Source organism: Eumetopias jubatus, unplaced genomic scaffold (genome assembly GCF_037043125.1).
Source record: "Eumetopias jubatus isolate StellerSeaLion01/CBP00866 unplaced genomic scaffold, mEumJub1_p1.0 scaffold_16, whole genome shotgun sequence".
NCBI lineage: Eukaryota > Metazoa > Chordata > Mammalia > Carnivora > Otariidae > Eumetopias > Eumetopias jubatus.
The window spans coordinates 84935586-84952879 of record NW_028274822.1 but is presented as its reverse complement, the minus strand read 5'-3'; the positions used below and the strand labels follow the sequence as shown (position 1 = coordinate 84952879).

General features: G+C 48.7%; 1 protein-coding gene and 1 non-coding gene across 4 annotated transcripts in view; one reads left to right on the top strand and one right to left on the bottom strand.

Annotated features, from left to right (window-relative positions):
• The window catches only part of CUX2 (cut like homeobox 2), a 257950-nt gene that overhangs the window by 200373 nt on the left and 40283 nt on the right, over positions 1-17294 (top strand). For all 3 annotated transcript variants that reach the window (XM_028116664.1, XM_088019341.1, XM_088019340.1), the window contains exon 4: positions 593-671. In XM_028116664.1, coding sequence (XP_027972465.1) covers positions 593-671 — 79 coding nt within the window. The remainder of the gene's footprint in view (positions 1-592; positions 672-17294) is intronic.
• Positions 9858-9930, bottom strand: TRNAQ-CUG (transfer RNA glutamine (anticodon CUG)). Its single transcript has one exon. It is a non-coding gene; the product is annotated as a tRNA-Gln (tRNA).

Sequence of the window (17294 nt, the reverse complement as noted above, 5' to 3'; positions counted from 1 at the left end):
GGCAGAATGAAAGTCTGTGAGGAAGGGAACAAATGCATGAAGGTAGCTCTTCACCATGGGATTATCCAGCCATTTGTGTTTTCATCAGTCAGGAAGCATTTGTTGAGCTGTTTGACATCTCACGAGAGCTTTAACAATTTCTCTGTAATTTTCAGTGACAAGAAATATTCCCCAGATGTGTCCCACTTTCCCCCAGAACATGTGTCATATCTGGATCTCCAGCATGACCCTTTCATAACAACAACAATAATAGCTGTTAACAACCTACTCTGTGCCAGGCCCTGTGCTAAGTACTTACGTGCAGCATCCTTCAGTCCCCAGAAGAGGCTCAGGAGGTAGGTTCTGTTTTTCCCCCATTTTCCAGATGAGGGAAACCTTAGTTAGATCAGAGAGGGCCAATGACGTGCCCAAGGTCACACAGCTGGAATGCAGTGGAGCCAGGATTTGAACCTGGACTTTCTAACTCCATACGTTTGACCTTCATTTCCCCTCCCCCTCCCCCATCCCATGTTTGCACATGTAGAAAATGATCATATTTCCTTGTAGACGCAGATGCCATGGTTACACATGACTCTCTCTCTTGTTTCCAAAGGTGGTGGCCCTTAGTAAGAGAAGTCAGGAGGCTGAGGCAGCTTTCCTGAGTGTTTACAAGCAATTGATTGAAGCACCAGGTAAGATACATTTGGGTTCCATAATTGGATAATTAATGTCAAGGAAGAACCAGCCATTAGGTCGTTACACAGGGACCTCCCCATAATGGGATCTAGGGACAAGCCAAGGATCCTGGGGAAGGCTGGGCCCTCCACAGGTGAGGGTTGTTGTGGGGGGTGGTGAGAGGGTCCACACCCAGTCTGGTGTGACATGTCCCCACACAGTCCCGCCATCTTCCCCCACCACCTTCCAGTGTTAGCCAGGAAGCTTTGGGGGGCTCCTGGAAGGATCTCCCACCTGGACCTTCTTGGGGAGCTGAGTGTCTTGCCTGCCAGAACCCTCATCCCATTGCTGCAAAGGACAGATGGTGCCCAGTGCTCTCTGCCTGCTGAGGACGCTGGAGGAAAGATCTCAAATGTTTCCCCAACATGGCACAGCCAACCTCAACCCAAAAGAACACATACTTATATGACTCTCTTTACATAAAATATGAAGACAGACAAAAATTAATCTGTCGGCACTATTCACAGTGCCCAAAAGGGGGAAACAACCCAAATGACCATCAGTGGATGAATAGGTAAATAAAATGTGGTACAATGGAATTATGATTCAGCCATAAAAAGGAGTGAAGCTTTGACACCTGCTACAACATGGATGAGCCTCACAAACATGATGCTGAGTGAAAGAAGCCAGACACAAAGGTCACATAAGCTAAGACTCCACTTATATGGAATGTCCAAAATAGGCAAATCTAAAAGAGACAGATATCAGATTGGTGGTGGGGGGGGTGGTGACTGCTAATGGGTGTGGGGTCTCCTTTTGGGGGGATAAAAATGCTCTGAAACTAGATGGGGGTGGGGGTTGTGCAACTTCATGAATGTGCCAGATCCCACTGAACTATTCACTTTAAAGTGGTAAATTACATGTTCTAAGAATTTCACCTCAACTAAAAAAAAAAAAAGTTAACCTGTGCTCTTAGAAGTCAAGAGAGTGGTTTCTTTTGGAGGGGGCGATAGTTCCCAGAAGGGGTCTCTGGGGGCCATAGATGCTATTTCTTGATCTTGGTGTGGATTACAGAACTGTGAGTAGTTTGAAAACATTCACCTGTACCCCTAAGATATGTAGATGCGCCTCTGTAAAAAAGTTTCCCATTTCCAAAATGGCCCCTCCTCTGCCACCTTCTCATTTCTTGACTCAGAACAGGGAGCCCAGAGGGCTGTAAGTGATTTGCTTACAATGGTGGGGCTGGGAGGGGACCCTCTGTGCCAACTCCCTCCCAGTCCTTTCCGGGGCCTTCCACACAGCTGCAGGAATCAGTGCTATCTGGTGACTGGGGCTGGGAGTTTATGAAAAAGAAAATGAAATCCCAACTAAGTCAAGTCATGGAGAAGGCAAAGTCATTTCTACTCGATGTCGAGGTCGTTTCCAGGATCTTTGTGTTTGTGGGTGGGAAAGTCCCTCATTCCATCTGTCTTGGACAACTAGAGTGGCTTGAATAGTGTCTTCCCAAAATTCATGTCTACCCCGAACCTTGGAGTCTGATACTCTTTAGAAGCAGGATCTTTGCAGATGTGATTAGTTAAGGACCTCGAGATGAGACCATCTGGATACAGGGTGGGTCCTAAATCCAATGACAAGTGTCCTTGTAAGAGGAAGAGAGAACACAGAGAAATACAGGGAAGAAGGCCTTGTGAAGACAGACACAGGTTGGAGTGATGTGGCCACAAGCCAAAGAACACTTGAGGCCACCAGAAATGGGAAAAGGCAAGCTCCCCAAGCTCTGTGAGCATGTCAAAGTTTGAAAAGCACTCGCCTGGTATAGAGGTTGTTCTACCCCCTGCATGTTACAGCCCCAGGGGAACAGGCCAACCAGCTCCCTTCACGGGGGTACCCAGAGGTTGAGTGTGACGCCTGAGGTCTCACAGCCAGGAGCAGTGGGGTTCAGGTCTCCGCAAGCTCAACAAATACGTCCAGAGTGGCTGCACTGTGTCACAACTTGGCTACCCAGGGGAGCTCCTGTAACAAGTTACCACGAACTAGGGGACTTCAAGCAACAGGTATTTATTGTCTTGTAGTTCTGGAGGCCAGAAATCCGAAATTAAGGTGTCCACAGGGCTGTGCTCCCTCTGAAGGCTCTAGGGGAAGGTTCTTCCTTAACCTCTTCCAGCTTCTTGTGGCTCCAGGTGTCTCTTGGCTTGTGGCCACATCACTCCAGTCTTTGCCTCTGTCTTCACAGGGCCCCCTCCTCCCTATGTCTGGGTCCCAAATCTCCAGCTCTTTTCTCTTATCAGGACACTAGTCATTGAATTTAGGACCCACCCAGATAATCCAGGGTGATCTTCTCCAGAGATCCTTAACTGAATTACATCTGCCAAAGACCCTTTTCCCAAATAAGGTCACATTCACTGGCTCCACGCATTAGGACATGGATATATAGTCAGGGGCCACCATTCAGCCCACTGCAGAGGGGTGTGCAGACTCCACCCTCTTTGCCCTGGTCCTACCGTCCAGTTTCCCGCTCCCAGGAGGGCAGCAGGCTGTGTGGTCTTCTCAAGGAGGATGTTTGAGCAGTGAGAACAGCTGGGGTTGGACAGTGTAGCCCTTGGGGCTCTGTGCCCACCATGAGGACATGGCCCTGGGGCATGAGGCTGAGACAGCCATGTATGCAGCCCCGGCCATTGTCACGCTCAGTGAAGACCACACCAGGCATGTGGCTGAGAAGCCCTGTTCCTGGCAGGTGCTTTGCTTATATCTCTACTCTCATCAGAGTTATCTGGAAAAAAATAATTGGGAAAATAAACCCTCTAATTTACCATCAATTTTCAATCCTTACAGTCCCACAGGCTCAGCAACAAATGACATTGGAGAGTGACCCACAATAGACCCCAAAAATGTCTCCTAGGACACCCCACACAAGGCTCCTCCTCTGGACCCCATATACCTCCCCTGTAGCACCAGGGGGCAGCACCGAGACAGGCTTGTGGTTCCAGGCTCAGTTTGGAATCCCACCTGGACCACTTACTTGCTGGGTGACGGCACATGAATTAATTGACCCCCTGAGCCCCAGCCTCCTCTTGTATAAATTGGAGACTGAGCTACTCTCATCATCATGTATGTGTCTGGCTTCCCAAGAAGTGAAATTCTCTAAGCCTGGGACTGAATCATACTGAATTTGTATACCCAGAACCTGGTACACAGTAAGCACCTAATAATTGTTGAATGAATGAGAAATAAGACTCAGATGCAGAAATGGGGGAAAGGGTTATTTGAATGAAAAGGTGCTCTTTCAACTAGAGCCCTCTGCCTGTCACATGTTTATTTACTCAGATAACATTTATTAAGTGCCTGCCGTGTGCCTGGCACTTACTAGACCCTCAGAACCTAGCCATGAGCCTGCAAATGCAGACACGGGTCCAGCCCTCAGGGAGCTTGCATTCTGGTGGCAGAGGTGACCATGATCATCCCTTGGATAATCATTGCTCATGGCAAACCTAGGGGAGCGCCGGCAAGTCTAGTACTTAAGCATGAGGAGAGGCTACGGCCCCTGCTTAGAAAAGAGTCATTAATTCTGGGGTTCACCGTGAAACCTTCATCTTTGTGGAGATAGGATAGATAACACAGTCACAGGGCCAGAGTGCCAGCCAGGGACTGTGAGAGTTCTCAAGACCGGTGCAGAGCTTTCCAGAAGGTTCTCATGCCCTCCAGCCCCTCCCTCCAAAGGGGTTGTTCCAAGTCTGGTGCTGACTCCATGCTTCTGATTTCGCAACCCTGCTCCCCAGAAATGGAGAGGCGGGGGAGATGTATGTCCCTAGCTGTCACTGAGTTGGAGAACAAGGAGCCTTAACTGATGGAGACATACCGTTTGAACGGCCCCTTTAGGGGCTCTAATTCATTTTCAAGACATTTAAGAATAACAAAATGTTTTAATGATTTCTTAGGGGAATTAGGAAGACATATTTTTGTTCTCATTAAATTTTATCCTCAGACACAAGAACCAAATGTCAGATGTGGTTTTGGTGCTCGGAGCTTCCCTGCGCACTGTCCCCTCCCCCCTCCAACACACACACACACACACACACACACACACACACAACACTGCTCCAACCCCCTCCAGAAAAATAACACTCCTGGAAAATTTGCCAGGATGCACACTCTCCTGTTTTTATATTTCTTGACAGGCAAATTATTTGTCGAAATACTTTCCACCCCCCTCCAAAGCCACACAAGTCCTGATTCAACATTTTTGTTTTGAATGACTGCTGCCAACACAAATCTTTGGCAGAGAGTGCGATATGGTGTGATGGCTCAGCAAGTATTTTGATAAGTGTGCAGCCTGTATGTCTGTAATTACGAAAGAAAACCGTAAATCTTTTGGATATTGTTCACACAGATGTGGCGTGAAGTGAGAAAAAAAGCAGTAAAACGTGTTAAAAGCATAATTAATGTCATTGTTGTGGAGGATGATTTGATTTAAACCTTTCTGACTTCTGTATCGGTGGCGGCTGATTTCTTTCTCGCACTCGCAGTCACTAGGTACCGACCCGAGCCTCACAAAGCTAACTTGTTAACTGAGTGATTAGTTAAAAGTAAAAAGGTGGCGGGGGGGGGGGGGGCGTTGAAGGAAAGAAAGAAAAAATGAAAAAAAAGGAAACAAGGAGAGAGCAAGCAAGAGAGCAGACAGAGGAGAACTGCTGAAGAGATAAGAAGAGAGAGGTGAGTGCCCCCAGAATGGTTTTTTTCTGCTTTACTTTGGTTGTTAAAAATCCAATGCAGGAGACGGCAACTCCTGACAGGCGTTTCTCTCCCTGCTTCTTCTTTCAGGAGGCAAAGCTGGTCAGCTTAGGTGCTCGAGCTGCAGAGTCAGACACAGCGGGGTAGGACTCTGTTTGGTGGTTTTGAGCTGTGTGACCTTGGGCAGGGGCCCGAACCTCTCTGAGCTCTGATTTCTATGTCTTTAGCAGAGGGATAATAATAGAAGCTGCTCGCTATTTGACATGAAGATTCACTCTGCTAGGCGTGAAAGCATTTGGCAGGATCTAATAACCAGCAGCCCATTGCAAAGCTGACATCAGAGTGTAAGTTAAATGGATCACAAGTGTTTGCTGCTGATCTCACAAGGTTCTGTCAGTTATCAAGGACGTGGGGTGAGCAGTTTAGGCAACAGGGTTACTGAGTCTGGAATAGGAAAATGCTTTACGGTATTTCGGGTTTTAATTTTTTTCTCCCCAATTATAAAAGTCACATATGCATGCTGTCAACTTCAGAAAATACAGAAAAGTAGAAAGAAGGAGAGAGAACTCCCTATTAGAGAAGCAATGGGAACACTGTTTTTCTTTCTGATCTTTTCCCTGTGTACTTCTTCAAAACGGTGGTTCATTCTGCTTGTACCATTTTGAATCATCCTTCCTTTTACCCAACATGAGCATACGTATTTCCCTGTGTGATTAAAAATCCTGAGTAACTTTGGTTCATTGTGTGTAATGGTCTCGTGTGGCTGTGCTGTAATTTGCTGGACCCCCTCTCCAACGTTGGACATTTAGGGTGTTCAGGAATGAGCAGCTTATTCGTACTGTGCTGTAGTTCTGAAGACAAGGAAGAAAACTTGGGAAAGAAAATAGATTGTAGCCATGCATTGGCCCCAAACCCAGGATCAGTGGTCAGAAAGGATAAAAATTTTTTTTTCTCCTTGTTGATTTGTTTTGTACTCATTCATTTATGACACTAAATATCTTTTCATATGTTATGAACCACTCATATTCTTTTGTGACTCACTGGTTCATGTGTCTGTAGCCCATTTTAATATCAGAGATCACTTTCTTACTGATTTGTAGACACTCTTTGTATATTAAAGATAATAGCCTTTGTCCTGGTAAACTTGTCTCATATCTTCTCCCCTAGTTTGCTTTTTGTTTATAATGTCTCTTGTATATGGTACATAGCAGGCATTCAAAAAATATTTGCAGAAAGTAGGAATTCTTACCAAACCTTTGCTTTTATGGCTTCTGGATTTCATGTCATATTTTTAAAAACCCCTTCTTGCTTGAAAGTTATAGGGGTTTTTTAGTACTTTTGTGACCTTAATTTTTAAAAATAATGAATCTTTGATGGAAGTGTAGTGAGGGAGATTAAGAATTTAGCTTTGCTTTTGTCCCAAATGACTAGTTCTACCGCCATCTAGTGGATAAGCCACCTTCCCAAATACAGGAAATATGGATTTTAGTATGAGAAACTCTTGTTTCTGTTTGCTCTCACTTCCTTCCCTTTCTCCCTGAATATGCCTCTGCTCACTTGATCCTGTAGGGAACAAGGCCAGATTTTCCCAAAGATGGTAGTTAACTTTAGAAGGCATTACACCACCGTCTCCCCTGCCAGAAGTGCTCTCGCCCCCGTGGCCGCCAGTCTAACATTCACTACTCCTGGTAACTAAGGACTGGAGGAAGGTGAAATGAAAGCATCTGGCATGATGCTGGTACCCAGTAGGTGCTCAATGCACGGCTGTTCCCTTTCAGAAGGAAAGCCAGGCATGTCAACTGTGGCTTTTCATCAGTTCATTCTGAGCACCTACTAGAGCTGAGCCCTGTGGGAACTCAAGCCTGAGCCTTCCTCTGCCCTCAGAGACTCGGAGTCTGTCAGGGACAACATGACCCAAAGTCAGATGGCCAGAACACCCAGCAGAAAAAGGGCTCCGAGGCTAGACAGCCAAAGGAGGCGCCTCAGAGAAGTCAGGCTTTGAATGTGGTTCTACGCATAAGCTACTATCCTTGCGGAGCTGTTTGTGGGGTGCTGTCAGGCAGTGCATGCAGCCCCTTACAGAAATAAGTTCTTGATCCCCACAGCCCCCTTAACAGTAGATAAGCTATCCTACTGTGCAGCTGATAAAATGTAGGCTAGGAGAGATCAAGTCACTTGCCCGAGGTCACACAGCAGAGAGGCAATAGAGTCTGAATCTTGACCCCTGGCTCCTAAACTATACGCAGGTTCAATTTAAAAAGTGAAAGGATTTGGACAAAACCATTGGATGTTTGGCCTCCAAAAAGAGTGACAAACAGCTAAGGGTCTTTGTTGCCAGTAGGTTGAGAGGTTCTAAACTAAGAGGATGAGCCCTTTGCTGAAATGCAGGTGTGTTACCCAGAAGAGGAACAAGTGAACCCCCCTAGCTAAGAACTCCTCGTTCTCCCAGCTCAAGCCTCCAAATTCAGGGAGCAGAGTGATATCAGGATGAGCACTAGCAGGACCCCAGGCCAGAGGGCCTCCTACAGAGCAGGGCCAATCCCTGTCCTGCCACTCTGCTTCCCTTACCATTCTTTGCTTTTCTGCTCCTCAGTTTCCCCATTACAAAATATGGATAGTGATCTTAGCTAATTATAGGCCAGTTGGGTGGATTCGGTGAGAGTGGAGAACATTGAGCATGGTGCCTGATATAGAGTAGCAGCCCCATGCAATTCATTAGACAAATACTGTTCGCTGGACACTCCACTCACCACCAGGAGCACAATGTGAAGCAAAACACACTGTTGCTGCCTGCCTGGCATGTCCCGTGAAACTCCGTATATGGGAACTTTTTTGTATAATAACGGACATGGCTTTGAATCCAGGTTCTGGGTGACCCTGAGTAGCTGGTTCTGCCTCTCAGCCTGTTTCCTGGTCTGGAAAAGTACACTTACCTCCTGGTACCTCGGAGAGGAGTAATCATGGTGCAGAGTATAGAAGGCCCTCTGAGTGTCTGGCACCTAGTAAGTGCTCAGTAAACAGTCCCCGCAGCTATGTTGGTGTTGTTGCATTACCACCACCACCCCTTGCCAAGAAGGAAGACCTTCCCCAGCCCCTCTGCCCATGCTTCAGCCAGAAGACCCCCTGGAGCAGCCGGTCCTGGCAATGGAGGGAAGAGCGGGTGGGCGGACACATGGCTCACGGCTGTGTGTAAGGGCTCCACACCCCATCTGCTCTTGAAAAGTTAAGATTAAAGGATCAGAGTTAGTCTCGCTGCCGCCGTCAATAGCCCGAGCCTCCCACCCATGCAGGCGCCCGGAGCCTGGGCCCAGATGGGAGAAGGCTTCTGTCTCAAAGATATTTTGGAGGGGCGCACGCATACTTCTGCATATATGTGTTTCTAAACAGCCTCTCGGACAGCCTTCGCGACTCCAGCTTTCCTAAAAAAGCTCTGAATGCCACTTTCCTTCAGATGGACACAGTGGGAGGAATGAGACAGCTTTTCCTAGCTCCCCCGGCTCCCCCCCTCCACCAACCCCATAGACACTTTTTGAAAAAACACCAACAGCATCAGCTAGTGGTGGGAGATGGAATAGACGATGCTTTACCCATCTTTGACAGTGCCTTTGTAGAGCCTGCTCTGGTATTAAAATATTACAAATCCGTTGGCAGTATTCTCTAAGGGGTTAGATCCAATGTAACCAAAATGAATTAGTCATTTTATTAAGCAGTTTATGCATAAAGAGCAGGTTGATGGCTGTAAGACAAAGGCACTGCGCTTCCTGACAATGTCCCCCCTCCCTGCACTCCCGCCAGGACCTGCCACCTCAGATGGTTCATATTTGATTTTCCGTGTCTGCCAGCGTGCTCAATTAATCCAAAAGATTTGTTGTAGTCAAACAACAATTCTGATTTGGGGTCCCCTGTTTGGGGCTTTTTCATTCAGGTTGGCTCCAAAGCCCTTTGATTCCCACTGCCACTGCCCTCATCTATATATCAACTGTGTGTCTGCCACAGGAGTGAAGTGGCAGAGTCCCGCTCACGGCTCTGGACAGCTACATGTCTTAGCTGAAAGGTTTCTGCTGGAAGTGCTGACCCCGGCAGAACCCTAGGCTCCCTGGCTCCAGATGAGGAGATGCAGGGATGTTTTGTCACTTCGACACCAGGATAGGAGGCTTGCCAGACACCAGAGTGGGAACACGGGTCACTTTGGAGGTTGGGGGCTTGGTGGGACCCGGCACTTCCCTTCGTGGGGTCACCTGACACGGGGAACAGCCTCGGTGTACGTGGCACAGCAGTGAAATCTTTGAATACATTGCGTGCTGGGTGTCACCTTTCTGCTTCCTTCTAGATAAAGTTTCAGTCCGGTGCTAGAACATCTTAAACACCTGTAGAATACCTGAGAGTCTCCCCCCTTTAGCCAAGGGAGAGCCAGCCTCGGGCTCCCAGTCTTAGGTAACAAGAGAGTCTAACTAGAATTTAATAACATCAGTTATCACCCAACATGGGGCTTGAACTCACGACCCTGAGATCCAGAGCCACACGCTCTTCCAACTGAGCCAGCCAGGCAGCCCCTCTTTGTGTTTATTTTTACGGTTTAAAGCACCTTCTATTTATGATACAGGATCCCAATTATCTATTTACAATAATGTAACAAAATTTTCCTTTAAAATATTTCTGAGTTAAAAAGTACTGAGTCACATAAGGACAAATGTCACGTTGGTAATCTTTTAGGGGCAGGTGGATACAGCAGAAGTTGTGAAGTGAGTATGCCAGTGTCTGGCATTTGGGCTGTACTGAGTTCATATTCAGCTCTGCCTTATTCTAGGTTGGTGGCCTTGAACAAATGGCTTCCCTTTGCTAGGCCTCAGTTCTCTCCTCTGGAAGATGGGGATACAACCATCTCTCACATGATTTGATTGTTTTGATGATTAAATGAGATGTAAATATATGCAAAGTGTCTGGCATATGTGAGTGGGGGGAATATGAAGAAGTGTCAGTTCCCTGGAGCTTTTGGCTCAAGACACTGGATGGGGGTCTTATCTACCCCATGCCCTACTTGCCCAGATAGGGGTGCCCCACCTGCTCCAGGATTGATGGTAGCTGGAGTTTTGGGAATGAAGGCCGGAAAAGAGTGGTTAGTGGGCCACAGCCTGCTCTGAACCCAACTTCCACCCGTGGTGGCAGCACCCAGACCAGCCTACAGGGAAGGGAGGTGAAGCTGGCACCAGAAGTCCCCAGACATTGCCAGCCTCTCTCAGCCCCACATCCTCATCTGTGAAATGGGTCAGTTGTTGTGATGATGGAGCTAAGTTTTGTTTCTGGGACAGTAACTGGCAGGGGTGGGGGGCGGCTGGTCACAAGGGTCCGCCACCCTTTCTTGGTCTGGTGGGGGCTGTTTATCCTGGTGCTTCCTGTGTCTAGATTATTTTCTCTCTCTCCCCCTGCTAGCACCCTCATCTCCTTCAAGGCTCTGTTCAAATGTCACCTCCTTCAAGAAGCCTTCCCTGGGGCGCCTGGGTGGCTCAATCGGTTAAGTGTCTGCGTTCGGCTCAGGTCATGATCCCAGGGTCCTGGGATCAAGCCCCTCATCAGGCTCCCTGCTCCACAGGAAGCCTGCTTCTCCCTCTCCCACTCCCCCTGCTTGTGTTCCCTCTCTCACTGTGTCTCTCTTTGTCAAATAAATAAATAAAATCTTTAAAAAAAAAAAAAAAAAAAAAGGAAGCCTTCCCTGACCAGCCTGCCTTCATTAGCACCATTCCCTCCACCACACATATCAGGCCACTCTCTGCCCTGGCCCTGCCTTCTTTTTCTTCTCTACCCCCTTACTCCCATTGGTTTATTTGTCCTTTATCCATCTCTCCTCTCTAGAGTATCAACTCCAGGAAGGCAGAAATCCCCTCTTATTCACTGCTCTATCTCCAGGGCCCAGAAACCTCCCTGGCACACAGCAGATGCTCAGAAAATATTTGGCAACTAAAGTAATGGTGTCTGGCACATAATAGGTACTCAGTAAAAATGTACTGGTGAATAAGTGACAGCATTAGGGACTGTATTCACTTCCTCTTGCTACTATAACCAGCGACCACAGACTTAGAAGCTTAACACAACCCACATTTACTGAGCACCTACTATGTAAAAGGCCAGAGGAGGGCCCCAAGGGGAAACGGAAGACTGAGGAACGAAAGCAAGGTGTCCCCCCAGTTCCCCGTGACTGTCAGGCCCTCTGAGAAACCTCTTCCAAACATTTTAAAGATCTCTTGTCACTTCTCTCTCTTTCAATTTGTGTTTGTAAGAGCAGCCAGTGACAGCTGATGGATCGAATAGTGCTGTTGGACAGAGTAAGCGGGAAACCCTTGGATTTGCCAGCTGCCACGGCCGAGCATTTTACCTATGTGTGATTTGGCAAATCTTCCAGTCGTCTGGATGCTAGTCATTTTTTTCCTCCCTAACTCAGCCCCCAGCAATATAGCTCAGGGCTCCGTGAGTTTCTCCCAGATAGGGGAGGTGGGAAGAAATGAGTTCCCCACATACCGTAAAGGCTAAGAATTCCCACTATGCACCAGCAGGGAGGAAATAAAGGGTAGAAAATGCCCGGGGAAGTAAGAGACCATCATTGCTGTATACTTTTCAGAGCAGGGACCCTACTCGACCCACTGCCTCAGTAGTTGCAGAGGATAAAAATGCAGTAGAGTGAGAGCCCAGGACCTGCTGCTTTGTCTTACACAGTGGGCTTATTCTCTGGATGCCGGGTGTGATGGGTGCAGCAGGAGAGAAGTAGGTTAGACTTGAGTGAGGACTTCGTTCCTATGGGACTTGGAGTCTTGGCACCTCCTCAGTCCTGCCTCTCTCACAGTTGGTATCCAGTCAGTTATCACATGTTATGGTTTGAATTGTGGGCCCCAGAAAGATATGTGGAGGTCCTAACCTCTGGTACCCTCATTTAGAAAGAGGCTCTTTGCAGATGTAATCAAGTTAAGAAGAGGTCATCAGGTGGACCCTAATTCAGTATGCTGGTGTCCTTATAAGAAGAGGAGAGAGACATACAGAGGAGAAGTCCATGTGATAACAGAGCCAAAGCCAAGAAACAATGGCCAAGGAACGCCAAGGATTGCCAGTAACACCAGAAGCGGGGAGGAAGGCGTGGAGCAGATGGAGAAAGCACAGCTCTGTTGGCGGACTTTGGACTTGTGTCCTCCAGAGCATGGTGTATTTGTTTTCTGGGGCTGCCATACCAAATTACCACAAACTAGGTAGTTTGAAACCATCGAAATTTATTCTTTCAGTTCTGGAGGCCAGAAGTCCAAAATCAAAGTGCTGGCAGGGTCGGTTCCTTCTGGAGACTCCGAGGGAGAACCTGTTCCAGTCCCCTGTCCTACCTCCGGTGGTGGCTGGCCATCCTTGATGGTAGACGCATCACATGAGTCTCTGCCTCCGTCTTCACAGGGACTTCTCTGTGTGTCTCTGTGTGCCGTCTCCTCTTCTTAAAAGGACACCAGTCATTGGATTAGTGAACCCCAATCCAGTTGACCTCATCTTAACTTGATTCCTTCTGCAAAGACCCTGACCTTCTAAATAAGGTCAAGTTCCAAAGTTCTGGATGGACATGAATTTCAGGGAACACTGTTCAAGCTAGGACACCACACCCCATCAGTTCTTCCTGTCTACCTCTTGAATCTGAGCACTCTCTGCCCTTCAGCCGCCTCCCTGATCCCAGCATCGCCGCTCAGAGAGTTCCAGTAGCCTCCCCTCTGGCTCCCTCTACAGCTCGTTTCTCACACAGCAGCTTGGATGAGCCTTTGAAAAAAGCGAAATAGAACTTGTCACTCACTTCCCACTGCCCTCAGGATAAATCCCATCCCCACCCACATCACCTGACTGGGATGTCAGTTACACACAAACAAGGCACCACCGTGCCCCCCACAGATGCTCAACAAACTTGTGCTGAGCGAAGCCTGTACATGGACTCCTCGGTCCCCCTGTGAGCTCTGCCCACTCCAGACTCATGAATGGAAAGTGCCAGCACCACACCATGGGTTTCACATCCACAGACTCTGGATTCTAGCAGCAGCTCCACAGGGGAACCAGCATGGCTGTCCCCATTTTACAGATGGGAAAACTGAGTGTCCAAGAGGAGAAAGAGTAGTCACATGTTGGTTTTGGTCCTGTGGAAGCAGGCAGATGCCAAGACGGCATTAGACAGGCAAGAGGTTTATTGGGGGACATGCCTGAGATGGATGAAGGAGAGGGAGAGCCTTTAGATGGCAATGCTGGTCCGAACCTGGGGGTGAGGGGAAGAAGGAAGCTTGGTGGGAAGACCCTCAGACTGCAGTGCAACTCTGGGAAGGTCTCGGCAAGGCTGACAGGCAGTGCCAAAGCAAGGTGTGCTAGTCTGCTCAGGCTGGTCTGACAATAGCACAGACCAGGTGGCCTAAACAACAGAAATGTGTCTCTCACAGTTCTGGAAGCTGGAAGTCCAAGATCAAGGTGCCAGCAGCCTGGTTTCTGGTGAGGGGTCTCCTCCCGGCTTGCAGATGGCTGCCTTCGCTGCCTTCACAGGGCCTTTCCTCTGTGCACGTGCAGAGAGAGTTCTGATGTCTTCCTCTTCATAGAAGGACACCGGTCCTAGAGGATTAGAGGCCCTATCTCCAAATACGGCCGCATCAGGGGGTTAGGGCTTTAATAAATGGATTTGGAGAGACACAGTTCAGTCCATGATACAAGGGTTGCCTGTCCCAGCACCATCAGGAGTGGCCCTGCTCCACACCCCCTGTCATGCTCGGTTGCGCTGGGAGCAGCCCCAGACAGGCGTGGCCTGAGCTAACACTATAGTAGATCAGAAGTACAACCCCTGCTGTGTCACTGACCCGTTGCAGGAGTTTCCACGGCTGCCACAAGTCTTAATGATAAGCGTAAGGGCAACACTCGCTTAGAGTCTGCTGGGTGCCAGGCACCATTACAGGGCTCAGCATCTCATGGGATCCCTGCACAACCATATGCAGTCGGTCCGGCTGTCCCCATTTTACCAACGGGGAAACTGAGACACACAGAGCCTAAGCGACTTTCTCTGGAGATGTCACAGCAGGGAACTGTCCCTCAGTCTCCCAGCCTGGCCCCCTCCCCCTCTGTCTGAGGGTGGTTTGGGAATTCACAACATTTGCACCCCTTGTGTCAAGCTAGCCTGTGAAGGTGTCTAATCTTTCTGCCAAGCATCCCGGCTCTAAGGGATAGGCCCAGGGCCAAAAGCACTCACTTCGACAGGACCCCACCCCTATCTGATTGACATCCAGTGTTGATATGCCTATAATAGGAATTTGAACGGAGAGCCCAGGGAGGTCTGGTGCTCTGTCCAAGGCCACACAGCAAGCTGACAGCAAGGCCAAGGAAAAGAGCCATCAGTCTCATGCTCCTGGCCTAATAGTAAAAAATCCCCATGCCCTGCCTCAAGGCAGCTTGGCCTACTACAAAGAATCACCTGGCACCCTGAGTTCAAATCCTACCTCTGCCACTTCTGAGCTACGTGACCTTGGGCACATGGCATCTCTTCTCTGGGCCTTCATTTTCTTGTCTGGAAAATGGAGAACAGCAACATCTACCTTACTGGGCCTCACCTTGGGGAAATGACTTCACCCCACCCCTTTATGCCTCAGTTCCCCCATCTGTAAAATGGGGACACAACAGTACCTACCTCATAGTGCTGTGGTGAAGACTGTAGGAATTCTAATTCGTGTAAAGTGCTTTGGTTGTTAGATTTGGTCACAGTTTGACTTTGGCTGAGTCATCTGAATACCCCCTGCCACCTTCTCCATCAAATCGGGGAACCAGGAAGGAAGTGTGGGAAGAAGAGGCCCAAGGGCCTATCTCAGTCCTGCCCCCAACTCGCTGGCGGACTTCAGGGAAGTCGTAGGACTCCACTTTTCCCCCTCTGTGCACTGGGAACCCTTTCGGTCCCTCCCCAGTATGACTTTCCACGCTGGAATTTTTGGGTCCCAGAGTGGAGTTCAAAGCAGGATTATTAGATTCTGGATCTCCTGGGGACTGATGAGAATATATGAGGCCATACCTGATCCTGAGACTCCGCAGAACATCACCAAGCAGACAGCGGCCTCCAGATCACCACAGGACCAGGCATGCTGCCTCCCCTCACATAATAGCAGCCTTATCACACTTACCAAGCCCAGCTATGCACCTAGCACCATGCAGAGCTCTGTGTTCTCTCATCCAGACGTCGTAACGTGGCCCCATTTTACAGATGAGAAAATGGAGGCTCTGAGTGGTTAACTGTCCAAAGTTATCGGCCAATCTGGAGCCAGAGCTGGCCCCAGCAGCCCTTGAATCATATTGCCTCTGTCGGTATCTTTTTTAATCTTCCCAATAGTAATTCCTGGGAATTAGAAACTGTTGTAGATCTCCCACTGTATTGGGGGGAAACGAGGCTCACGGCTCCTTGAGATTTGGATCCAGAGCTGGGCTTCAGCTTCTGTGAGCTTAACCACTATGTTCTACCCTGTATCAGCAAATGAAGGCAAAAAACGGGAGCCTTGGAATTGCTAGACCTCTATCAAAAAAAAAAAAGAGCAGGAATCCAGTCAACCCTGTTCCTCCAACCTCTCCAGAGGCCCATCTAAAGGCAGCTCCCTCTGGACAGAGTGTGCAAGGCAGCAGGAGTGGCCCACAGGGCCTCCGAGCAGAGTGAAGGAGTGAAGCGTCAATCCCTGATCCCTGGAAATGAGGTGGATGATACCCTTTATCACCCAAGTGTAATCGTTTGGCTTAGATGGGCTCGTGGCCAGCCAGCCCTCAAGCCACGAGCTGGATCTTTTCCACTTCCTTGGAACCAGAGTGAACCCTCCATGGCCCACTCAGAGCTGCACCCTCCCGTGTTTATCTAACTTCCCTGACCCCGGCAAGTGCTCGTGGCCTTTCTCTTCCTTTCTGAAAAACCAGGACACAATAGGAAGCGTTTCCTTGAACTTATTAAAAAATCCAGACTTGTAAATTAATTTGTCCGTGTTGTACAAAGGCAGTGCAGATGGACTCATTAGCATGCACACAACAAATAATTATAGATGAATTTTTAGCTGGCCTGCCTAATGCGCTTGCTGGGTTAATTATGTCAATGTATAATTACATCAGCCCGGGGAGACATAATGGCATACCCCGCTGAGCAGGCCCTGCCTAATGACGGGGCGTGGGGGGAGTGCTGACAGAGGGAAGACAGCAGCGTTCCCGCGCACCTGCTTACCTCGGCACAAACGCCCATTGTCAGAGCATCCCGAAACAGACAGGAGGAGAGGGATAAAACGCAGAGGCGACCTTGTTCCAGCCGGACCTGAAGGCTCCTGTATGTAGACACTGCCCCATTTCTTCCATCAGCAGATGTTTATTGGGTCAGATTGCATGTTGGACTTCATTCACCCACAAGGGGTCAAGTTGGGAGCAAAAACAGGTGCAGTCCTAGCCCTGCCTTGTGGAGTTTGCAGACCAGTGGGTGTTAATTAGGTAGACTTGCCAATCAATGAAAATTGTAAGTACAATGAGTGCTGTAAAGGAAAGGTGCAGGCAGCTGGGAGAGCTCAGATGGAGGAATGACTGACTGGTCAAGGCAGGCTTCCTGGAAGAAGTGGCATTTGAGTTGCAATATGAAAGGTGATTAAGCATTAACTAGCGGGAAGAGGTTAAAAGAGAAGACAGGGTGTTCCTGGCAGTGGCTCTTGCCCAGACAAAGGCTCCAGGGTAGGAAGGTGCATTTGAGGAACTAAGAGAAAGCCAGTGTGACTGGAGCTCAGAAAGGCAGGAATAGCCAGGGCTTCCATTTATTCCAAGGTGAACAAATGCCAGGCGCTGTATTGAGCACTTTATGTGTGTGGATCCTCATCCCAGCCCTATGAGGTCGGTACTTTTATGGTGAGACACAGAGAGGTAGAGTCGTT